At 36.3% G+C, this 26,755-nt stretch overlaps 1 protein-coding gene across 1 annotated transcript in view; it reads left to right on the top strand.

The window, feature by feature from the left end:
• Positions 1 to 26,755, top strand: part of TTC21B (tetratricopeptide repeat domain 21B) — an 82,952-nt gene that overhangs the window by 35,498 nt on the left and 20,699 nt on the right. The window contains exons 15-22 of the mRNA XM_060621362.3: positions 1,125 to 1,363; positions 2,675 to 2,747; positions 3,214 to 3,324; positions 4,026 to 4,164; positions 9,875 to 9,981; positions 17,097 to 17,285; positions 18,927 to 19,037; positions 20,259 to 20,340. Coding sequence (XP_060477345.1) covers positions 1,125 to 1,363; positions 2,675 to 2,747; positions 3,214 to 3,324; positions 4,026 to 4,164; positions 9,875 to 9,981; positions 17,097 to 17,285; positions 18,927 to 19,037; positions 20,259 to 20,340 — 1,051 coding nt within the window. The remainder of the gene's footprint in view (positions 1 to 1,124; positions 1,364 to 2,674; positions 2,748 to 3,213; positions 3,325 to 4,025; positions 4,165 to 9,874; positions 9,982 to 17,096; positions 17,286 to 18,926; positions 19,038 to 20,258; positions 20,341 to 26,755) is intronic.

Raw genomic sequence — 26,755 nt, forward strand, 5'->3', positions numbered from 1 at the left:
ACGTATGTACATGTGCACACAAGTACTACTGGAATCAAATGAAAGTACCGATCTGAAATTCTAATAGTTGAGAAACCAAAAGGAACACTTAATGAATATACCTTTGGTAAATTTATAGGGTGATCATAAAATCAAATACTTAAAATAATATATACAATAATATAATGCAATATAATACAACATAATATTACATAATATAATATAATATAATATAATATAATATAATATAATAATAAATAGACAGGAAGTAGGCAAGGATGCAATTCTGAGAGAGGAGTTAAAGCCTTAGAAAATGAAGAACTTAACATCATTTAGGTCTGTTTTTTAGATTGCAACAGTTGCTAGTCAGTTATTTTCATATTTTAGCAGAAATGAAGAAGGCTGTGTCTAGATTCTTGCCAAATCGCAAAATAATTTCTATTTCACTAATACATTAACATAAATACATAACAAGAACAAGTTCTACCACAGATAGTCGATTCTAAAATGCACTATTTTTTTCATGTTAATGTTTCTGAAATCGGAATGTCTTATATTCTCTAAAATTGATATTGATCTTAAAAGACATTTTAGTTTCATTGAGGTACAGACTTGAAAATGAGGTAATGTATTCAGCTGAGGCATAACAGAACTGCTCCTGGTATAGGGAATAAAGTAATCTGCTACTTGGTGAAGACCCATTTGGTACAGTGGATGATTGTGGACTGGATCCCATCAAGGGGGCAATAATGAACATGGCTTCTTAACTCTCCAAATTTCATTTTCCTTGCTGCAAGATGGGGGTTTTTGTGAGAGGGCTTAGAGGGGTTTTGTGAGAATTAAATGGGTTGATATAATGCTGGATACAAAGTAAATGCTTATTAAATTACAGTAGCAGGAGCTCTTTCATAGCAATTGCCATTGTCCTAGTCATGAAAACACTTTTCACCTAAAAAATATTCATACTGTCATCTGAATTTGGTCTCTGAGTTTAGTTTTAAATTTTTGTACTTTTCAGAAATCTGTCAATTTTCATCATACCTGTGCTATAATTATTGTTTATTCTGGATTAGTAGAAAATCTTCATTTCTAATGTAATTTGTTGAATATTTTGAAAGAATGTTATTTTAACTTCATCTTTATAGCATGAGGCAGCGAAAGTTATACAAGATGCCATCCATGAATTTTCTGGGACATCTGAAGAATTGCGTGTTACTATTGCTAATGCAGACCTAGCTCTGGCCCAGGGAGATGTTGAGCGAGCTTTAAGTATGCTTCGGAATGTTACCGCTGAACAGCCTTATTTCATAGAGGCCAAAGAAAAAATGGCAGATATTTATCTGAAGCACAGAAAAGAGAAAATGTTATATATTACTTGTTACAGGTAAATGATTATTTCAACCCATTGTATTTTGACACATTTACTTCTTAAAATTAGTTCCCAGATTTATTTCTTCTTTCTTTAACTGCTTTACAGAGATATTTCATAGACCCTTTCCTTAATATGTTCTACTACCAACCACAGTCACACTAACCAAGCAACTCACTCTCCTAAGACATAAATCATTAATGATGATGATTATTTTGTGGCTTACTCTAGATTCTTAACTCTCCTCCTTCATTTGATGTTATTTCTAGACCTTAAACCTTTCTGTTTGGGAAGGGGAAAAGCAACTGTTACATACATTCTAATAGCTTAAGAAAACTATAATATAACAACAATTCAGGGGCTAAATGGTCATATTTAATGCTCAGCATAATAGTTATAGCAATAGAAAATTATGACTTAGTATACACCACGCCAAGGTATGGATTACAAATTTTCCTTGGTGAAAGGGCAGGTGCATTATGTCATACACTGGTGCTCTTATTGGGATCGACAACACGCACAGGTTGTTCTTACTCTTATAAACATACAAGCACACACTTCATGTAAGAAGAGATCAACACTCTTATCTGTTGAGAACATAGCACAGTGTTGATGAATTATTTCATTGGCTCATCTATATCATGTAAATATCAAAACTTAGAAAGCTGTTCAGGTTCTCTGTAGGTGCTGAGTGATTCGAAGAAACTGAGCAGCACCTGTGTATGGGTAGATGAACTGGAGGTCCTAGATCTTATTCCCTGTGATGTTTCCAAAAGATCAGCACCGTCATCTCTCATGATCAGAAGATATTTAAAAATAAGATTGATTTGTTTTGGATGCCCTATAGTATAATAGTTAAAAGCATAGGTCTTGTTTCAGGCAGATCTGACACATTAGTTATAGACTTCAATTCTTAGTGTCATGTATAAAGTTATACCTCGCATATAGTTTTTGGACCAATTGAGTGAGATGCTATACATTACTGATAGCGTCACATCCTGTTTTGGTGCCTTCGCTCCCACATCATTTCAAAATTAAAGGTAAAAAAATGTATTTTCATATAATGAGAGCTTATATGTTTACTGTCTACCAGTACTCTTGTTACCTGCATATCAAAAAATGGAAAGATTTAATGGAAAAAAAAAAGTTGATCTAGCATAAATAATCTGGGTATGAATGGGTTGGTTTTTTTTTTTTCTTTTACAATGTAGAAGATACTCTGAAAGCTATGGCTTAATTGAAATAAGTAAACTTACTTTTTATTTAATTCTTTTGGAAGAAGATATTTATATTCAGGATACTAACTAGAATTGGTCTGATTTCTAGAGAAATTGCTGAGAGAATGCCCAGCCCTCGTTCTTTTCTTCTCCTTGGTGATGCATACATGAATATACAAGAGGTAAAGTTTCTGATGCTACTGAACTTAGATTTAAAAAACAAACAAACAAAAAAAAAACTCCTTTTTGTGATTGGCGTAATATTCTATTTAAAGGAATGTTTTAAGTGTTATTTAAAGATCCAGTCATTACAGTAAAAAGGAAATAACCATTATAGTAAAAAAAGTTGTTTTCAAACTGAGATCCAGTAATTTAGCATTATCATTATTTGAAATAGATAGGATACCAGAAACAAGGTAAGAGTCTCTTTTAAACAGAAAAATGAAGAGAGCCAGTAATGAGTTACACCTACACTAGTGACTGTCACCTATCTGACAGTGGTAATGTTTCTAGACTTTACTATGTACTTTATTTGTCTCACTGAGTGAGTACTACAGATACAGAGCTTAATTACAGAAATGTTGCCTTTTAAAAGGATCCAGCTAAGCTGTTTATTCATTGCTTATTTTTTGTATCTGCCAACATTAGCCAGAAGAAGCCATAATAGCGTATGAGCAAGCATTAAATCAGAATCCCAAAGATGGAACACTGGCAAGCAAAATTGGGAAAGCGCTTGTCAAAACTCACAACTACTCAAAGGTAAGTACTTTATGTACTTGAGATATGCCTATTCGATTAAATGTTTCAAACCCTGCTCTCTGAGAAGTCTGCAGCAAGCACTGTTTGTATCTTGATGGTTATAAACTCCAAATTTATATTCACAAACTGGAATTTATGTTAAAGATTTTGTCAGTGTCTCAGATTCTTGACCACTGCATTTTGCAAAGACTGGAGCCTAAAATTTACTTCTGGCTTCATCTTGCACCTAAACCCTGCAACCAGTCAATTGTGATAACATTATATTTCTTTCATTATAGGACAAAGCATAATAGCTGTCCTTTCTAATGAACCAGTTTTGGTAAGCCATGTGCTTTTATTTCCCTCTAGTAGGGATAATGGATTTTCCTTTAGTTGTTATATTCTTGTTCTATTCCTGGTAACTACTGAACATATATATTTGCATTCAATGCATTCAATGGCCTCTGGAATAAAACTGGTAAAAAAAAAAAAAAAAATTCACCAAGCAGTTTTCATTAACTGCTTTTCATAAGAAATGCCAGTTGCCTTATGTGATGTTTGATTGTCTAAAAAATGGCATATTTAACTGATAGGTACATGCCTGAGTTTCTGCTAGGTTATTTCCAATTTTTCTATGCTTTAAATCTATAATGTATAAAATATCTATGCTTGAACACCATTCTCATTGCCTTATTTTCCTAACTGAAACGGATTTTGTTTAGGCAATCACTTACTATGAAGCCGCTCTGAAAAGTGGACAACAAAATTATCTTTGCTATGACCTGGCTGAGCTTTTATTAAAATTGAAATGGTATGACAAAGCAGAAAAAGTTCTTCAACATGCTCTAGCTCATGAGCCTGGTATGAAAGTCTTTCTGATTTGAAAAAAAAGTATACCATATCTGATATGTCTGATCTATTTTATTTTTATATTATATAAATGTTCATTTGTATTCTCGGTATTATATATGTGAGGTTGGTTAATTCATTATCAGAATGTCACTCTACTAAAATAGGACATTTGAATGATCTAATAACAGATTTATGAAACAGTTAATTGTGCCATAGATACTTTACTTTCCAGAATAATGTGAAACTACATCTGATGTTTAGACAAGTAAACATTTTTATAATCTTTCCTCTTAAGTTTTTTTTTTTTTTTTAAATTCAACACAATCCAAGAATATAATGTGTAAGTCTCCAGTTTCTCATGTGAATTCTACTTGCCCTCTTCTCAAACTACCTTCCTAGAGGTAATACCATTTTTGTGTTTCAGTGTATATGTAAGTACATAAGTATAATATGCATAATTTTTCTTTTTGAGTGTATTGTTCTTCCTATTCTGGAATTTTTTCCCCAGATAGCATATTCCAGATGTTAGTACATTCATATCATTCTAATGGCATCATAATATTCTATAACTCAACAGTTTTTTTTTTATTATGACTCCATGTTTTTCTCTTTTAACTTTCTTTCAATTATTGGACTTTTTTTAAGTTTATTTATTTATTTTTGAGAGAGAGTACAAGCAGGGGAGGGACAGAGAGAGAGAAACAGAGAGAGAGAATCCCAAGCAGCCTCTACACTCTGCACTGAGCATGTCATGGGGCTCGATCCCATGAACTGTGAGATCATGATCTGAGCTGAAAGCAAGAGTGGGATGCTTAACCAACTGAGCCACACAGATGCCCCCAATTATTAGATATTTAGCTGATTTTCCATTATTTTAATATTTATAAACTATGTTACAGTGAGTATCCTTGTATTTCATTCTTTGGTATATAGTTGCTTATATCCTTTTTTTTTAGTACTCTTTTTTAAAAATTTTTATTTAATTTCTTTTTTAATTTACATCTAAGTTAGTTAGCATATAGTGCAACAATGATTTGAGAAGTAGATTCCTTAATGTCCCTTACCCATTTAGCCCATCCCCTTCCCATAACCCCTCTAATAACCCTCTGTTTGTTCTCCATATTTATGAGTCTCTTATGTTTTTATCTCCCTCCCTGTTTTTATATGATTTTTGCTTCCCTTATGTTCATCTGTTTTGTATCTTAAAGTCCTTATGTGAGTGAATCATATGATATTTGTCTTTCTGTGACTAATTTCGCTTCGCATAGTACCTCTAGTTCCATCCACGTAGTTTCAATGGCAAGATTTCATTCCTTTTGATTGCCGAGTAATACTCCACTGTATGTATACACGACATCTTCTTTATCCATTCATTCATTGATAGATATATGGACTCTTTCCATACTTTGGCTATTGTTGAAGTGCTGCTGTAAACATTGGGGCGTGCATGTGCCCCTTCGAAACAGCATACCTGTATCCCTTGGATAAATACCTAGTAGTACAATTGCTGGGCCGTAGGGTAGTTCTGTTTTTAATGTTTTGAGGAACCTCCATACTGTTTTCCAGAGTGGCTGCACCCGTTTGCATTCCCACCAGCAGTGCAAAAGAGATCCTTTTTCTCTGCATCCTCACCAACATCTGTTGTTGCCTGAGTTGTTAATGTTAGCCATTCTGACAGGTGTGAGGTGGTATCTCATCGTGGTTTTGATTTGTATTTCCCTGATGATGAGTGATGTGGAGCATTTTTTCATGTGTCGGTTGGCCATCTGGATGTCTTCTTTGGAGAAGTGTCTATTCATGTCTTTTGCCCGTTTCTTCACTGGATTATTTGTTTTTTGGGTGTTGAGTTTGATAAGTTCTTTATAGATGTTGGATAGTAACCCTTTATCTGATATGTCGTTTGCAACTATCTTCTCCCATTCCGTTGGTTGCCGTTTAGTTTTGCTGATTGTTTCCTTTGCTGTGCAGAAGATTTTTATTTTGATGAGGTCCCAATAGTTCCTTTTTCCTTTTGTTTCCCTTGCCTCCGGAGATGTGTTGAGTAAGAAGTTGCCGTGGCCAAGATCAGAGAGGTTTTTGCCTGCTTACATTTAGGTCTTTCATCCATTTAGAGTTTATTTTTGTGTGTGGTGTAAGCAAGTGGTCCAGGTTCATTTTTCGGCATGTCACTATCCAGTTTTCCTGGCACCACTTGCTGAATATCAATTCCATTGGGTATTCTTTCCTGCTTTGTGAAAGATTAGTTGGCCAGACATTTGTGGGTCCATTTCTGGGTTGTCTATTCTGTTCCATTGATCTGAGTGTCTGTTCTTATGTCAGTACCATACTGTCTTGATGATTACAGCTTTGTAATATAGCTTGAAGTCCGTACTTGCTTATATTTCTTAAGAGTAAGATGCTAAGTCAAAAAAGTATGTGCATTTAAAATTTAACTGGAGGGCAGTTGTTGGGTCTTGTATGTAAGCCAATTTGACAATAAATTGTATTCATTAAAAAAAATAATAAAAATAAGATAAATTTAACTGGATACTATCTAAATTGCCTTCTTATAAGTTGGTACAAATTTGCCTTTTTTTTTTCTTTTTGGGGAGAGAGAGGGAACAAGCAGGGGAGGGGCAGAGGGAAAAAGAGAGAGAGAATCCCAAGCAGGCTCCACTCCCAGCACAGAGCCTGATGGCAGGCTCACTATCACGACTGAAAGATCATGACCTGAGCTGAAATCAAGAGTTGGAGACTTAACCGACTGAGCCACCCAGGCACCCCTATACAAATTTGCTTTTTAAAGATTGTTATTTTAAAATAAAATCTAGTGCTTACTCATTGTCAAAATTTAAAGATTACAGAAGTGAGTGAAAGTTGTGTTGTCCCAGCTTTCCAGAAAAAAAAAAAAAACACATTTACTTTGTGTATCATCCTAATTAGTGTCTCTGCCATGCCTCTCTTTGTCTCTCTCACACAGAATTACATACCACATTTTTCCTGCCAAAATGGGATCATATTATACTGTACATCTACAGTAGACATTTTTCACTTAATAGCTTCTCTTCATGTTGGCAAATATAGCTTTTCTTTATTTTCTTTAGTATAGGTATTCTATATCTTGATATAATAATTTATTTGATGAGTCCCTTATTGATAGACATTTAGACTGAAGAAAAGTTGAAGACAATATGAGATAAGCTTCTTTATATACCTCTGAGTTGAGTTGTGCCGCATCATTGTTTCTTAAGGTCAAAAATGTCCCATCATTGTGTTGTATTAATTATAGGGGAGAAAACCACTTCAATTTGAATTTCTTTGATAATCGATAAGGTTAGGCATCATTCCATGTCTGTAGATCACATTTCCTTCTAGGATGTTTTCATTTATATCCCTTGCTTTGACCCTGAACCTCTGATTAATCATCTGTCACCTGTTAGTCATTTGCAGACATTTTCTCCTGAGCCTATCCCTTGTTTTGTTTTTTTATTTGAATTTGTCATTTCCTTAGTCAAATAGAATAGCCAATTATTATATATACCAGCCTTTCCTTTTTTTGAGTCCTGAATTTCCTCTCATACTCAGAAACTATCTTCCTTCATCTTAACATCATAAAAATACTCTTTTATATTTTCTGTAATTTTTGTAGAACTTTAGTCCATGTACAGTTTTTACTATATAGTTTCCCAAATGGAGACCAATTTTATTTCTGTGCCATTTATTGAGATGCCATCTTTGTCACATAATAAACTTATTTGTATGTATGACTAATTCTGAGAATCTTCATTTTGTTGCCCTGCGTTATTTTTCTTTTGCCGGTATCCTATCCACTGTAGCTTTAAAATGTCTTCAGAGGTGCCTGGGTGTCTTAGTCAGTTAAATGTCTGACTCTTGATTTTGGCTCAGGTCACGAGCTCATGGTTTGTGAGTTTGAGCCCTGCATTGGTCTCTGTGCTGACAGAACCACAGAGCCTCTTTGGAATTCTCTCTCTCCCTCTGTCTTTGCCCATCCCCTGCTTGTGCACTCTCTCTCTCTCTCTCTCTCTCTCTCTCTCTCTCTCTCTCTATCTCTCTCCCTCAAAATAAATAAATAAATATTTTTTAAAAAATAAAATGTGTTTGGGTATATGATAAGGCCAGCCCACTCGAAGTTTTCTAGGATTTTCAAAAATAGTATTTTCATTTAGCTTTGATGAGGTTGGTGCTTAAATTTACCTAATTTTGGGTTTATTCACCATATAAAGTATTAGTCCATAAAAATATTTGCATGGGTTTGTCAGACCTTGCTTGAAACACTACAGATAGCCTTAAATGTGCATATGCATTTTTGAAAAGGTTGTAGAGGAAGAATGATTCAAGTAGCATATTTTACTTATATGGGTATAAATTTATTACACTTACGTAATATAAATGCTTTCGTGTAATAAATATTTGTTGAGCACACCCCATTGTGCACTTAGATGCCTTCATGTGCATTTCATTATATACTGTTTCATTAATGTCCACATTCATTTTTGAGGCAATTATAATTCCCATATTTAAATTAAAACCTAAGACTCTGTTTCCTTGACATATCTAACTTAATCTAGCTGAAGTAGCCAGCACCTGGATTCTAATAAACATCTTAAACTTAGCATGTCTGAAACAGAATTCCCGATCTGCCTCCCCACATCTGTCCTGCATGCAACCTTCATTGTCTCAATAAGAGCTTTATCCCTCTAGTCATTGCTGAGAGCCCGGATCCTAGCCATCACCCTGTCCCTGCCTGTAGGAAATCCTGTTGATTCCCCTTAGGCTGGGGTTTTAAAGAAATAATATATATAAACCACTTTGATGTATATGTGGCACAAAATCAAGAGTCAGACACTTAACCGACTGAGGCACCCCAGGTGCCCCTCAGACTGATCATTTTTAGATTTCTTATGTGAGGTTGAATGGCTATGTTTTTAAGTAATTTGTTCATTTCATGAACTTGATAAATAGTAGAAGAAACATTTTCTTATTTATGTACGGTTCTATTATTGCTCTTAAATCACAAGATAATAATACCAAATATTTAAATAGCACTTACCATGTACTAGACTATTTTAATTGCTTTGCATATGCACACTTGTTTCATAACTTACTTTTTAAGTTTTACAACAACCCTATGAGATGGGTACTATTCTTTCCCTTATTTTACAGATGAAAGGGAAACACAAAATGTATAAGTATCTTGTTCAAAGTTAAATAGCTAGTAAGTGATAAGGACTAGATTTGAAACCAGACAGATTGCCATCAAAGTCAGTGCTCTTAGTGACTGTACTTCATTGCTTATCAAGTGTCTATTATTTTAAAAACAGCCATTATCTTCCTAATTGCATGTAGCAACTACTCTATCTTGTTTTTTAATGATTTCAATCAGCATAAATGTTTATACAGTTAAAAATGAAAATTGAAATTCTTACATGTATTGTTACATTGTTATCTCTTAATATAAGTCTAAGAAAAACCTTGTTATTATCCAGTTCCTTAGCTTTTCTTCCAGCTAGTTTTTATCCTAAATCTTTTTTCTTTCTTTAATTTGGCCATCCCTCAGTTAACTGACTGAAAGTTTTTCAACTTTATTCACTATTTCTCAAAATCATTCTTTGTAAAGACCTGTTTCAAAAAAAAAAAAAAAGACCTGTTTCAAAACTTGTAGAAAAATGTAAACGTTTATTTAAAAATGACTATTTGTTCCCAATACCTTCTCTCATAGTAAATGAACTGTCAGCTCTCATGGAGGATGGACGTTCTCATGTTCTCCTAGCAAAAGTTTATAGTGAAGTGGAAAGACCTGGTGATGCCATAGCTTCATTACAACAGGTAAATGTACTTGTGAGTGCTTGTGGGGTGTCGGAGGGGAGGGGAGAAGGGAATACATCACGGGTAGGAGAAAGACCAGTTATTTTGGCCCAACTACCACAGAAAATAAGTCAAAATAGAAATAATGATCAAATGCCAATGGATTGTACTGTTTAAATGTGTTATTGATAATCATTGTAACAACTACAGCAAGTTAATATTTTTAATCCACTTTTGTAGGTAAGGAAGCTTGGTTTAATAATTTGTATAAAATCACATGACCAGGGTCATAGGCAGGATTTGAATTCAGTTTTTTCTACTTTTGTTTATTTATATCTACCTTAGTTTCCCTTAATATTTTGGAGGTTTTCAGAGGAGAGGTTTTATACACATTTCCTTAGATATATTCCTAGGCAGCTGATGGTTTTTGATGATTTTTCAACTTCTAGTTTGCTATTAGTTTTTTTATAAATGACTTAAGTTTTATCTACTGCACTTTCTGCATTAATCAAGATGGTCGCATGAATCTTCCTTTTTTTCTTGTTAATGTGGTATATTAAATTGGTTTTCAAATGTTAAACCACCCTTATATTTCTTAAATAAATGTCACTTTGTTTTTGTTTTTTTTTTAAAGATATTGCTGGGATTTAAATTTTTTTTTTTTTTTTTTTTTTAATGTTTTTTATTTTATTTTGAGAGAGAGACAGAGTGTGAGTGGGTGAGGGGCAGAGAGAGAGGGAGACACAGAATCCAAAGCAGGCTTCAGGCTCCGAGCTGTCGGCACAGAGTGCGACATGGGGCTTGAACTCACGGACTGTGAGATCATGACCTGAGCCAAAGCCGGACACCCAACCAATTGAGCCACCCAGGTGCCCTGGGATTTAAAGATACTAATACTTTGTCTAAAATTTGTATATCTATGTTCGTAAGGGAGATTGGATCTCTAAGACTTGCTGTTTCTTTAATATTTGGAGTAATTCAAAATTAAAACCATTTCTACCTCAAGGCTTTGTTGATGGCAAGTTTTTATTAAAGGATTCCACTGAGGGTTTCAGACTGATCATTTTTTTAAAGTTTATTTATTTTAAAAGAGAGAGCACACGGGTAAAGGGCAGAGAGGGAGACTGCCAGTGCAGAGTCTTACACGGCGCTCGAACCCACAAACCGTGAGATCATGACCTGAGCCAAAATCAAGAGTCAGACACTTAACCGACTGAGGCACCCTAGGTGCCCCTCAGACTGATCATTTTTAGATTTCTTATGTGAGGTTGAATGGCTATGTTTTTAAGTAATTTGTTCATTTCATTAATTGTCAAATTTATTGACTAAGATTTGTTCATTGTATCTTATTTTTTGAATGTCTGCAAGTGCTATAAAAATATCTTCTTTTATAAAAAAAAAAAAAAAAAAAAAATCTTCTTTTATGGCCCCGATACTGATGATTTTATTTTCCTTCTACTATTAATGATCAGTTACACGAGGAGTTTATTAATATTTTCAGAGAACCAATTTTTCCCTTTTCTGGCTTCATTAAATGTTTTCCCTTTATCTCATTAATTAGTTTCCTCTACTTTCTTTGGATCTGGTTTGCTGATCTTTGCCTAGCTTATTGATGAATTATTGTTGGATAATGGATTAGTTAGCCTTAGTTCTGTTCTTACTATTTAAGGTGAAAATTTTTCTCAAAGCATTGCTTTAGCTACCTCTCACAAGTTTATTATTATTCAGTTCACAATATTCCTCATTTCCCCTTTGATTACTTCTTTAACCATGGGTTATTTAGAAGTGTAGTATTCAGTTTCGAAACAGTTCTGATTTTCTTGTTACCTTTTTTTTTTTTTAATACCTCTTAATCCCTTTCACCTATTTTGCCCATTCCACTACTCCCTCCCTTCCGGCAACCACTAGTTCTCTGTATTTGAGTATTAGCTTTTGGATATTGATTTCTAGTTTAATTCCACCGTGGTCAAAGACATACTTTGAATGATTCAATCCTTTGATATTTGTTAAAGCTTGTTCTGTGTCCTACATTATAATCAGTTTTGGTATAGGTTCCGTGTGGATTTGAAATAATGTGTTTCTGGCATTACTGAGCACTTAGTTCAACATATGTCGTTCGGGTCAGATTTGTTAGTTGATTTATCCTACATCTTTGCTGCGCTTGAAGTGGAACATAGAGTACTTCATTACTAATCCTATATGCTTTCTAGAATACCACACTGCTTGACACCTTTTGACCTAATTTTCATGTACCCAGAAGAATTCTCCATTCTCCAAATAATTTATCAAATGTTTTGATTTTGAGCTTTAGCTAACAGTGGTGTGTGTGTGTGTGTGTGTGTGTGTGTGTAAAATAACCTGTATTTCAGTAATTTGCCCAATATGTCCAATAATTTTTTTTATTCTAGTTATGAATGAATTGATCTTGGACTATTAGATTTCTATGATACTCATTAAATTTCTGTGATACCCATCTAAGTTTATGATTTCATTAAAATATGTAATCTTTAAAGTGTTAATATCTTATCCTTAATTGGTATGGTTTTATCCCTATTTTTCTATCACATGATAAGAGAATTTCACCTAACCCTAGGTTAGCTACCATTAGCTACAAGAAAAATGTAATTTTGGTAAATTTAGACTTTTAAAATATTTTAGAAGTGAATTTGGCTTATTTTACTTTTTTGTAAGTATTATTAGTCCCAGCTGCCTTGGTTATATGAGTCCTTGTGTTGTATGGGCAGATAAATCAAGCAACACTGAGAACAAACAGTATACATGGCTAGACAATGCCAGTGGGCCAAATTTAAATAATTTTAAGTTTATATGTTATAGCACTGAGATTATTCATCTTTAATAAAATTTAAAGAGCCCTAAAATTCTTCCCAGTTGTTAACATTCTATGCTTTCTGATCTCCAAAAAGATAAATCCTGAATTATAATTCAAACAGAAACTTATAAATATAGTCAAAAGTTTTTGATATTTTAAGTTCATTTATTCAGGACCCATTACTGAGCCTAATCTCCACCTTATGGAACTTTAGTAGTCCCGTCATAGTATTTTTGCATAATTGCTAAACATTATAGGCCGTGGCAGAACTGCTACATTTAGGGAAACCCCAAGTCTTATTAATTGTACTTTCTAAAGATTTCAGATTTCTGAAATAACTCCACATTTTTTCATCTTGTCATCTTTCTGTTACCTTTTAGCCCTGTCCAGCATTATCTTTTGCCCAGACTCCAGGAGCCTCTTAACTAATCCCCATCCTCTTCCAATCTTGTTTCATTCCAGTTCTCCACAACACCAGAGTAATTGCTCTAAAGGGCAGACCTGATGTTGTCATCCTGTTGCTTATAAACATGTAGTAGTAACTACCCTATGTTAAAAACTGCCCTCTAGAATAAAAAGCAAATTATTTAACAAGCTTACCTGATGTAAATTATCTCTGTATTTCTAGCCATTTTTCCTTCTAATTCTTTGGTCAAACAATAGTATCCCACACCTTCTTCCTTCACCTGTCATTCCTAATGCCTGTAATCCATCCCATCTCCTTTCCTTCTCCCAAAGTCACATGGGAGTACTACCAGTAATTCTTCAAGTCTCACTTGATCTCCAAGATTAGGTTAGGTCTCCTATTATGTAATCCCAATGCGACTGGTATTTCCCAGCCATAAAACAGGACCCTCATAATTTGCCGTAATTATTTTATTATCTGTCTTCATGCTAAAATTAAAATTTCCATGAGTGTAGGTGTAGTTCCATGTTTTGTGACCCTAGCAAATGCTTGCTTCATTAGTTTACTATGCTGTGTAACAAATCGCCACAAATTGTAGTCAATGAAAACAATACACACGTTTATTTTTTCACAGTTTCTGTGGGTGTGTATTCTGGGCATGGTTTAGCTGGGTCCTCTAAAAGGTGTCAGGACAGTCAAGGTGTGGCCAGGGCTGGGTTCTCATGTGGAGACTTGTCAGGTGGAGGATCTACTTCTAAGCTTAAATGGGTTGTTAGCAGAATTCATTTCCTCAAGGCTGTGAGACTTAGGGCTCCAAGTTCCTGTTTGCTTCTTGCAGATCCTAGAGGTTCATCAGCTCCTTGCCTGGTACGCCAGCTAATAGGGTCACTTAGTTCTTCAGAGCCAGCATGGAATAAGTCTACTAACAGAGTCTTATGAAATGTAATCATGGGGGTGACATTCCATCATATTTGCCATATTCTATTGGCTACAAGTAAGTTATAGGCCACACCTCCCACAAAGAGGGGTGATTAATACAAGGAAGTGAACATCAAGAGGTGGGGATCATGGGAGTCATCCTAAAAATCTGTCCACCATGACAGGTGCTTGAAATTTTAGTTGAATGACTGAAAGGAAACCATACATTTTTTTAAATTTTTTTAAATGTTTATTTATTTTTGAGAGAGAGAGAGAGAGAGAGATAGAGCCCAAGCAGGGTAGGGGTAGAAAGGGAGGGAGACACAGAATCTGAAACAGGCTCCAGGCTCTGAGCTGTCAGCACAGAACTCGACATAGGGCTCAAACTCAAGAATTGTGAAATCATGACCTGAGCCAAAGTCAGACATTTAACCAACTGAGCCACCCAGGCGCCCCGTGAAAACCATACATTATTTTAATGCTTTAATTGCAGGAACAATTACACGGGAAAAAAATCACTTTTTATCATCTTAACCATTTTTTCTGTGAAAATAAAATCTAAATAAATTAAATACAAACAACCTATATGTCATAAAACACTAACAATTTTGTGACTTTTAACTTAGTGTAGCTTTAATTACTACGGACAGATTATATTTATTTTTGCTTTTTTTCACTTAACATTCGTGTGGCTTTTTCCCTGATGTCTATGTAGCTCCATCTTCCTCATATAAAATATAATGTGACATTCTGACTTTATTGGTAAGTTTTATTTTGATATGGCTTTCAGTAAGATACATATACAACAAGGCTATTGAAATATAAAAGGAAAATTAAGAAGTCTATGAAATAAGATGTTTGTATGTCATTCTACCCAAGGGTTTTATGGAATTTACAAGAATATTATAAAATAAGGAAAGAAAGTAAATGCATTGACAATCAAAGTTAATATAGTTATTTTAACAGACAGTTAAATTTAGCTTTAATCTTTCTGGAACCCAAGAAAAAAACATAGGAAATGGTGTCAATTCTTCAAGAAAATTTTATTCTGTATGAAAATATTTTCTAATCATTATATACTCACAATCATTGACTGTTCTTTTATGAAATGACTTTAATAGGAAATGCAAAAACTTTTGCTCAAAAAATCTTCCCTGATTATTTGCCTTCAAGAAAATGCAAAGCAGGGCACTTGGGTGGCTCAGTTGGTTAAGCATCCTACTTTTGATTTCAGCTCAAATCATGATCTCATGGTTGTGAGATCAAGCCTCACCTCAGGCTCCATGTAATGGAGCTACCTTAAGATTCCCTCTCTCTCCTTCTCCCTCCTAAATAAATAAGTAGATAAATAAAGTGTTTATCTAGAAGTTAAGCTAATGAGGTCCACTCATCTGACTTTGTAGCAATTTAATTGATGCAGAGATAAAACTTAGGCTATCTCGAGAATGAATTGTGTACCGTTTAGACCTAGGGTGACCAAAGAATTTATCATTCTAGCCAAAATACTTTTGAGAGAGAAAGAAGGCAGAATTAATAATAACCTGGCACAACAGATATAAAAGGTACTGCCAGATGGAACGATACATTCACTCTATTTAGACAGTTGTTTCAGAGTTTTTTGTCTATGAGTGTGTGTTTGTGAATATGTGTGCAAAACTATGCACACCAATATATGTATGTATAAAAAACATCAAATACACAAATGTACACATACCTCTGCACTTAAGCATACATTCATATAAGCAAAATAAAAATTTCATGAAACAATATTAACCTTTACCACATGCTATATATACCCATGTTTTCTAATCTTTCCTCTTTCATTTCCAAAAGAATGCTTATTATGACACCTTAAATTAATGTTACGACCTACGGTTCTAAAAATACTCTGCTTTAGACCATCTTCGTCAAATACCAGTTGTCAACCAACATTCTGACAGGAGTCCCCAGAAGGGCTCCCTGTGTGTAGCATAATGTGTGGCAGATGGTGGGCATTTTACTCTTTGTTAAATGAATGCATGAATGCCTTAGTGGATGGTTATCTATAGCTCAAAGTTAAATTATATTGTGAAGGCCTAAAACGTAGGACTTCTCTGTCATTTACAAAAGGAAGGTCTCAATGTTTCACAAATCAAACATGTAGGTAGGTGATAAGGCTGATATTCTAGTTTAACAACCTGCTCTACATTCTTACCTTGACAGAGGCCCCTACCTCCTTTCTGGGTATCTGTGTATAGTGTTGGACCTTATAAATATACACCATCAGTTCGTTGGTCATTTCCCCATCATTAGACATTTGAGTTGCTTTCAGATTTCTTATTTTTTGTTGTTTCTTTTTTTGTTTTTACAACAAATAACAGAGATTGTTTTTTTTTCTTTTTAACAGATAACATGTTTCCTTTTTTTCTTCTAAGTAACATCCATAATACCTTCCCAAAAGTGGAACAACTAAGTTCAGTAGTTTGATTCGTTTTATCGAGTTAGCATGTTTTGCTAGGATGCTCTCCAAGAATGTTTGGACTCACTCGTTTGTCATCACCGATATATGGATGTACTTACTGCCTGAAACCTTCCAATATTTGATTTAATAATTTTTAGATACTACTTGATTAATTTAATAAACATTTTATATTTCCACGTATTTAATTGCAGCATCTAGACTATTTTTCATATATTTGTTTCATGCCTGCATTTCCTCCTTAGTGAGCCTTCTGTACATATCCTTATAACAGTGGGAAAAGACTCAGTAATTTTATTATACTTTGTTTAGAAAGATATGTGCATGCTGGCTCATTTGCAAACAAGCACATGTTTAAGACCTCAATTAAGACATTTTCTTTGGATCAGGCTTTGTTAGATTTAAGGCCAATAATGCTTAAATATATCTTCTGTAAATGTATGCCGTGTGTGAGTTATTGATAATTGTTTAACTTATTTTCCATTTCTTTTTTAAAATTCCTTTTTATCCTTATTTTCTTCTAGGCTCGAGAATTACAATCTCGGATACTAAAACGTGTTCAGATGGAACAGCCAGACGCAGCTTCTGCACAGAAGCATTTAGCAGCTGAAATTTGTGCAGGGATTGCCAAACATTCTGTTGCTCAGCGAGACTATGAAAAAGCAATTAAGTTTTATAGAGAGGCTCTTGTTCATTGTGAAACAGATAATAAGGTCAGAACCTTTATAAAATTTTCACCGCCTTTTATTCCAGATGTCATCTAATTGCCCCAGATGTAAAATTCTTCCCAGCTTGTTTGTAAAAAAAATAAATGTAATAAAAATACAAGCTAAAAAATTAATATTATTTCTAGAAATTCTTCAAAATGCCTTATGTAATAATGTCAGAGTCTAAAACTTATCGTGGAAGAAGTAACATAAAATAAATCAGTAAGCTCTTTGGTTTTTTTGATATTAATCTATGTTTTAATAATCACTCTAAAACAATTTCTCAGTCTCGAATATCTCGATCTTCATGATTCAGTTCAGTTTACTAAACTGCTATTGAACACCTCTGTATTTCAATTGCTATTTGGTGCTGGATATGCAGAAAAGTGACTAGATTGAATCTCTTACCTAAAGTGGCACAGCATGAGAATAACTGTAAGGATAATACTGGTAAAGAAAACTTCTATACGTGTCTGGTTATGTAAATTAAAATGCTGTTCCTCTCTCAAATCTAGATAGATGATTAATTTAAAAAAATTAATATATGGCTAAATACTTCTTTTTTTCTTTTTCTTTTTTTAACTTAAATCCCAGTTAGTTAACATACAGCATAATAATAGTTTCAGGTGTACAATATAGTGATTCAGCAATTCATACAACACCTAGTGTTCATCACAAGTACCCTCCTTCATCCCCATCCATACCCCCACCCACCTCCCCTCTGGTCACCATCAGTGTGTTTTCTACAGTGAAGAGTCTGTTTTTTGGTTTGCCTCTATCTCTCTTCTTTTTTTTTTTTTTCCCTTTGCTTATTTGTTTTGTTTCTTAAATTTCACACGAGTGAAATCATATAGTATTTGTCTTTCTCTGATGAATTTATTTCATGATGCAGGAGAAAAGACAACTATATTTTAGAATTTAAGGTTTTATTTTTTTTTCAATGTTTATTTTTTTTAGAGAGAGAGACAGAGTGTGAGTTGGGAAGGGGCAGAGAGAGGGAGACACAGAACCTGAAGCAGGCTCCAGGCTCTGAGCTGTCAGCACAGAGCCCGATGCAGGGCTCGAACACTTGAGCTGCGAGATCATGACCTGAGCTGCTTAACCAACTGAGCCACCCAGATGCCCCAAAATTTATGGTTTTGAATTGAACATTGTAAAATGAATACAACTCTTTCAGATGTAAGGCAAAAATAACCCTTAAGGCATAGCCAGATAGGTACCTTGTATAGTGGTGGTTAAAGGAGTTAGAATCATGTTTTCAAATCTGAAGCATACTTTGGAAATTATCTGCTAAAAGCGTTTTATTTTTCAAATGAGAAAACAGGTTTAGAGGGATAACAGGGACCTGGCCCCATCGTGGAGAAGCCTGGACTAGAATCTAATCTCTCTCTGATTTAAGACAAGTGTTCTTTTCACAGTGCTTTGTGTCTGTATACCTTTCAAGTGAGTTACTACCTGTTTTCCCCCTTTCTTCCAGTATAAGAGAAAATAGAGGCGGGTATGTGTATAGTTTTCCTGCCGATCATGCTTGGCATTTTTATTGCAATCATTTTTGGTCAACTGAAGTGTAATCTGTGTCCAGACATTTTCCATATGCACTTTTTAATCCAAACAGTTTCTGACTAATCTTGCGCTTTTTCTCTACAGATCCTGTTGGAGCTGGCTCGATTGTACCTGGCACAGGACGACCCTGATGCCTGCCTGCGGCACTGTGCGCTGCTTCTCCAGAGTGACCAGGACAATGAAGCTGCCACCATGGTCAGTGCAAAGGACTTCAGTGCTGGAAAGGCAGTTGTGTTTTATATTCCATGTGGAAGTTTCAAATTTTACCCCGTAAAACTAATACTAGATGAGAGGCCTGGCTCATGTTGACTTTTGGAAGAAACAGTATTTTTAACATTATTAGCATATTTTACCAATAAAGACCAAGAATCTTTTTGTTTTATAAGAATGGCAAACCTAGGTCAGGCCTTTACTTTCCCTTTGGGGTCTAGTTAATTTGTCTTTATGCCGAAGAGGATACATGATCAGGAAGAGTTGATGTGACAAAGCTATCATTTGCTAATGACTGACTTTTAAGTACTTACCAGACATGCAGGACTAATTAAAAGGGACTTTTGTAGTTACAGAGAGAAGCCTTGATGCATTATTCTAAGATGGTGTGCTTTGCTTTCTCATTTTTACCTGGGTTGAGATACGAGTTCATTTCCCAACGGCTAGGTAGATGATAGTATGTGAGGTTCACTGAAAATTATTATTATAACAAAAAAGAAGTATAAAAAACATCCCTTTTAAAACACAATAAGAAAAGCTCAGTAGATCTTGTGTATTTTAAATTGCTTTGGAATATTTAGGGTTTAAGAGTATTTGGGTTTTTTTTTAAATCTTCTCGTCCTTTTAGCCAAATCCAGGGAGGCATCTTTTCTATCACGGCACATAGAGTGTGCAATTCCCTTCAAATTTCTGTTTTTAAAATAGCCACTTGAAACATATTTTCTGCTAAAAATAAAGTTTTGTGAACAGAGTGATCTGTTTCACATCCTTAATTATCTTCTGTTACAGTGATATGAATTAGTGTAATTCATATCTTGAGTCTCGAATTTTATTTATTTTTTTAATGTTTATTTAATTTGAGAGAGAGAGAGAGAGAGAGAGAGACAAGAACGTGAATGGGGGAGGGGCAGAGAGAGGGAGACACCGAATCAAAGCAGGCTCCAGGCTTTGAGCTGTCAGCACAGAGCCCGGCGTGGGGCTCAAACTCACTAACAGTGAGATCATGACCTGGGCCGAAGTCAGATGCTCAACCAACTGAGCTACCCAGGCTCCTCGATATACTTGAATTTTAAATGGCTCCTTTTTGTAAAACTTTGCCCTCTTCATGTTTTTCATAGGTATTTTCATAGCCCTAAATCTTGACAGGAAAGGTATGCTTTGTAAAATATATGGCAATATTTTTAGAACCAACTTTTACCTTTATAGATGATGGCAGATCTCATGTTCAGGAAACAGGACTATGAACAAGCAGTGTTTCATTTACAGCAGCTTTTAGAACGCAAACCAGGTAAATATCCATTAATTATGTTTTTACTAATGCAGTCAACTTCCTTTCTCTTCTTTTTGACTGTTATGAAAACCTCAGTCAAATCCAACTCTCTATTCCACACCTGCCTTTGAGTAGCAGAAATGTCTGTAAGGAAAATGCAGCACCTTTGACTGGCCTCACTTTAAATTATGACCACAGACCCCCAGTGGGCCCTCAGACGCTGCCTGGCAATCCTGCTGTATTTCTCTAATGAATTCACTCATTCCAGCTGCTTTTTATACCTTCTCCTCCCCCCTTCAAACGTCTAGCCCCCTCATCCCCCTTCCTTGTCCTCAACTAAAAATGTTGCCGCCCACTTGAGTAGGAAAATACGAGCAACTGGAAGAACTCCATTCGCCTTTCATCAAGTCTGCCTTCTCGCAGCCGTTGTCCTCCCCGGATCTGCCATCCTTCCCACAGCCAGTGTCTCCCTGCGGGCTCGGGATGCCACCCCTGTCCTCCCGGAGGGCTTTCTTCAGGCACATCTGTCTCTCCTGCACCACCATTTTTTCCCAAGCCCACGCACAAGTATGGCGTGATAGCCCCTTGCTAAATATATTAACTAAAAACCAATTCTTAACTGTCCAGTTACTCTTCCTGCCAATTAATGCTCCATTCTTCGCTTTTCCCGGATAGAACGTCTCCTCTAAACGGTTTCCATCTGTGCTGTCTCCACATCGTCTGCTCCGCTCCTGCAGTCCAGGGAGGCTGTTTCTGCAGGACAGGCGGCCACCTCCAAGCTGCCAGAGCCTGCGTTCATATCTCATTGTCTGCTTCCGTGGCCTGTCCTTACGCTCAGCACAGCTCCTTCCCTCCCTCGTGAAGGACTTTCTTCACTTGCCTGCTGGGGCGCTGGGCTTCCCTGGTTTTTCTTTTTTTGTTGTCTACATCTTTGTTAGATCTCTTTTCTCTTTATGATCTGTAAACATCAGAATGTTCTAGACCTGGGCTCTCAAACTTTTTTTTTTTTTTAATATAGTCAGCCCACTGGGTGACTTCATCCAAGCCCATGGCTTTATGTCCTACGTGTATGCTGGTGTCTTGCAAGCATGTTCCTCCAGTCCTGACCCATTCCCACTCTGCTGTCCTGGGGGGTCTCCAGCTTGACATGTTTCTGTAGAACAATGGATCTCTCCCTCTGTCCCTCCAAATATACTCCTCCATTTCTCACCTCAGTAAATAGCATCACCATTTACCCACTTAGGCCCCAAACCTTACAGTTACCTTCGGCTCATCTTTCTCTCTACCACATCCCGTCTGTCAGCATATCCCCGTGTGCTCTACCTTCAGGGCATATCTGGAATCCCATCACCTTTTACTTCCTGTGCTGCTGCCACCTGGTCTCAGGCATCAGCGTCTCTCACGTAGATAGTTAATGCTCTGTTCTCAAACTCACCCGTTTCTGTTCCTTGCCTCCAGACAGTCGAGAAATGCTTTCAGCTGAAAGTAGCAGAGACTGTCCCTCTTAAAGTTCCAGTGGCCTGAATGATTATGGCTCTTTATTTTCCTCTTACGTAAAAGAAATGTAGAAGTCGGTTATGCGGAGAGTGGCATGGAGGACCCACAGTATCATCAGGACACCTGAGTCCTCTGCCTTTTTCTCCTGCCCTCATCAGCCTGACTTCCACTCTGAGTATCACCTCATGGTCCAGGATGACTGCAGCTCTAGCATCAACGTTCCAGGGCCCAGATGGGGAAGGTTGGGGTGGAGGTGGCTAAAAGGGATTACCTCCCTAGTGAACCATCTTTTTTTTTTTTTTTTTTTTTCTGTAAAAAAATTCCCTTCTGGAAGCACCTGCATGGCTGCAAAAGATGGTGGGAAAGGTCATCTTTTAGTTGAACCCAGTGCCATGTAGGATAAAATCAGAATTCTGATAGTAAGGAAGAAAGTGATGGTAGACATTAGGTAGGCAACAGTCCTCGCAGCTTAGTGCCCTGACACTTCTAAATTGCTCTTCCCTCTTCCTGGAATATTCTGGTGGCGGCTACTTCACGCCTTCAGGACTTGGCTCCAGCATGGCCACATCCTGAGAGCACCCTTCTGCAGCCATCCTGTATCAATGACACCTCTTACTGCTCTCTATCTTTCTATCTTGTGTTTGGTTTTTTTATATCACCCTAAATAATGGAATGTAAGCATCAAGTGGCCAGGAACTTTGTCTTTGTTGCTTTGTTTCCAGGATTTAGAACAGTATCTGGCCAACTTGGTGCTCAGTAAATATTGGATAGAAAAAGAGTGGGAGGAGCAAAGGGAACAAGGGAGAGGGAAGGGGGGGAGGAAAAGGAAAACAGGAAAGGAAGGTGGAAACAGTAATGTGTGTTACTTACGTTTTTACCAAAAAGAGTTTGAAATCTCAGAGGACTCCTAGAGGTGTCACTCAGTTCTTGTAAACCCTAATGCCTTCATGGCGGGATGCCACCACGGGCAACCACAACTGCCTGGTTTGGGCAGCTGTCTCTTTCAAGTAGGGCAACTCAAAGAACTTTACATACTCTACTATTGTAGTTACTAATGCTTCTACTTTTAAAAAGTTTGAATTTGAGAACAACACTTTCTACTTACAAACAAAATACCCCTCGTTAGAGTAAAGGTTGAAAGAAAATAAGTCCTTTCTGTCTTTATAGTGATAACATTTTATTTTATTTCTACTATTTTTATTATCTTTTTAAATGTTCTCCCACCTTTGGATTGCCTCATGCTCTGTTGTTGTTTCTTTCCCCAGTCTGTCCCAGCTTCTACCCAGGTGTTATTTAAAAGAGTACAGTTAATCCAGGTGCCTGGGTGGCTCAGTCGGTTAAGCTCAGGTCATGATCTCTCTCACAGTTCGGGAGTTCAAACCCCGCATCAGGCTCTCTGGCAACAGCACAGAGCCCCCTACAGATCTTCTGTCTTCATCTCTCTCTTCCTCCCACCCCACTCTCTATCTCTCTCTCAAAAATAATAAATAAACATTAAAAAAATAAAAGAGTGCAGTTAATTATATTAACATCTTACCTCTTCTACTCACTCTGAGTACATCTTCCCACCTCAGTTGTCCAAAGCTTACTCTTACTTTCTTCAAGCCTAAGTTATTTCTGTCATGCCATTTCTGTCTGGGGTTCTAGACTCTGCTTGTCCTTTTCTCCTTCTATGAACTGCCAGTTTAAGGGACACACATACTATTTTCATTCTGTCTCAAGCTGTTCTCATATTGTAGCACTTCCCTCTGAGTGAATAATCAAACCTGGCTTCTTTAAAAAAACAAACCTCTGCCCTTGGAATATTTTTAAGCCATTGATGACACTAGTGCCCTCACACAGAAGATTTGAAGAAGCCCTCATCTGTCATGTGAATTTGGTCTCAGCCAGGTAACTTGGCATCAGCATTTTGTTGGAAGAGATAATAGTCAAATTGGCTTAGTAGACTGGCAGCTTTGGACTGTCTGTTTATAAACAAATATGAAATAAATTATTTGTAAATTCAGTGTACAGACTTTGTACATTGGAAATACCAAATCACATACATCCATATGTCCAAATCTTTGCATGTTTCTTTTTCCTTTTGCCTATAATGCACATTGCCTTCCTTATTCTTTTTCTCTGTCTTTCCCAACACATGATCCAAAATATACTCACCCTTTACCAAAAACAAAAGCCTGTACCTTACTGCCACCACCTATGTTTTAAGATGCCTTACGTGATGCTGAGTAGAGGGACCATCTACCTCAATTTGCTGGAGATGAGAGGATCTCCTGGAATGCAGTACTTCCAATGCTAAAAGAAAGTCTCAACAAAGTGGGATGAATTGGTCACCCTAATCCTGGATGACCTCACCCATACCTCTTTGTCTCGTCTCTTCTAGTATCTTTTTGAAAATATTTATGCATCCATTTGTCTTCTCCATGGGACTACAGTCTCCTCAAGTTTGCAGAGATCACGTCATATTCATCTTACATCCCCAGCATCAGACGAATCACCAAGCACATAGATGGTGCAAAATAAATATTTATTGGTTGAATGGATCAATGCATGACTAAAATACCCAGTCATTTAAAAGTACAAAATGTTAAAATTTTTATGGTCTCTGTCATATTTTAGGTTTTTAATCTTGCATTCTTTATTCCTAATAGGACTCTATTCACAGATCTGTTCTATCAGAATCATTCTAACACCTGAGTATATATACTTACTCTCTGCATGAATTATAGGTCATCCTAAGTAACACATGTTATACCTTAAATTAATGCTGTATTTTAGCTGACTTCAGAAATGCACTGTCTAATTTGACTTAACCTAACTAGTAGACAATCCTTCCTATAGAGGTAATTACTGTTCTCTTGACAGATTACACCTCTTAACTCTTAAAATCTCCACATCATCTTGGGTTGTCCCTTCCCTCACACTAACTTCTTAACAGGGTTCATCAGTTCTGTCTGCTAAAGAGCCAGCTGTCACATCCAGGCTGCCGTCTGCTAAGCCTACTGCTCGAATTAGCGCCTTTATCCCCTCTCACCCAGACCAGTGCAGCCCCCGCACTCATCCTCCAGTCTCTAGGCTCCTGCCATTTGACACCTTCACAGCACTTCTGTAAATCAAAAACTGCTGCTTGGCGTATAATTTAGGATGGCTCTCCAGGGGAAAGTCTAAAATCATAGCATTATTTTGGTAATAAGGCAGTCCTAAATTACTGGTCGATTTGTATTTCTTACCCCTCTTCCTCCACTTTAATATCAGGTAACCTTGGACTTAGCAGCACTCCCCATGCTGCTCTGCTCTGTCTTTGCACATGCCATATGCCTCTTGGAATGTCTTGGTATGTCTAGTAAGATCCTCCCCGTAGCCTTCAGGCTGCCCAAAGGTCTGATTCCATGTGAAACCTCCCGCCTCCCTCGGGCAGTTAGGAATTCTGTGCATTGTAATTCCATAGCACTTTTATTCATGCTGCATTGCATCACACTATAATCATTTGGTATCTTCTCCCTCTCCCTCAATAGGTATGGGCTAAGTTTTTTCATAATATATAATACATTTCAGTTTTCAATGGATTCCCTAAGTACAGAAATTTGCCTGCTTGTCAGGTATCATGGTTAACCAAAAGACAAGTCAGTATCAGTGGTAATTATAATTTGAACTAATAATACATTTCAGTAGTATTGGAAAGTGATAATTATCTAAGAAACTGGCCTCCCAATGTTGACTTTAGATAATATTAGCAATATCATGCATCGCACATATTAGCAACATCATACAAAAAAACTTTGGCCAGAAATTTTCACCTTCACATCCTGCCTAATCCAAGACAGCTTCTAGGTCCTGTGACTTTATTGTGGGTAGATATCCCTAGTTTCTATCCACACTTTTGGAGTTGTAAATATTAGTAATGACCATTGTAATTTTTTTTTAATTTTTTAAGTTTATTTATTTTTGAGAAAGAAACAGTGCAAGCTGGGGAGGGGCAGAGAGAGAGGGAGACAGAGAGTCCCAAGCAGAGTCCGTCCTGTCAGCATAGAGCCCGATGCGGAGATTGGACCCACGAAACCATGAGATCATGACCTGAGCCAAAACCAAGAGCCAGACGCTTAACTGACTGAGCCACCCAGGCTCCCCACTAATGACCATTGTATTTTTAAAGCTCTTTCATGACCTTTTTCTATTTGGTCTCTATGACATGTTGAGGGTCAATATTATATTCCTATTTTAAGAAAATAGGTAATCCTTGACTTGGAGAATTTGAGTAATTTGTTTGAAAAAGACAAAGACCACTAGTTGAATCCTCTTTCTCTGAAACCATGCTCTGTATTTTAGTGATGCCAAAAAACAGGAAGAACAAAATCTCAAGATATTAGGTAAAGGAAGGCAAATGATGATGTTGTCAACCTGGATTACGTTAACATCATGTAATAGAGTAGAAACCAAGCCTACAGAAGTTTTTTTTTTTTTTTAAGTATTGTTTATTGTGGTAACATAACAAAAAGTATATAACATAAAATTTGCCATTTTAGCCATTTTTGAGTGTACAGTTCGCTGACATTTAGTACATTCAAATTATTTTGTACTCATCGCCATTTTTCATCTTCAGAACTTTTCCATCATTCTAAACTAAAATTCTGTACCCACTAAACGCTAACGCCCCATGCTCCCCTCCCCCATCTCTTGGCAACTCCCATTCTACCTCTCTATGAATTTGACTACTGTAGGTAGATACCTTATATAAGTGGAATCATACGATATTTGCCCTTTTGTGCCTGGCTTATTTCATTTAGTATAATGCTTTCAATGTTCATCCATGCTGTAGCATATGTCAGGATTTCCTTCCTTTTTAAGGCTGAGTAATACTCCATTGTGTGTATATACCACACTTTATTTGTCCATTCATCTGATGATGAACATTAGGTTGTTTTCACTTTCGGCTATT

The sequence above is a fragment of the Panthera onca genome, chromosome C1, assembly GCF_046562875.1.
Source record: "Panthera onca isolate mPanOnc1 chromosome C1, mPanOnc1 haplotype 2, whole genome shotgun sequence".
In the NCBI taxonomy this organism is placed as follows: Eukaryota; Metazoa; Chordata; class Mammalia; order Carnivora; family Felidae; genus Panthera; species Panthera onca.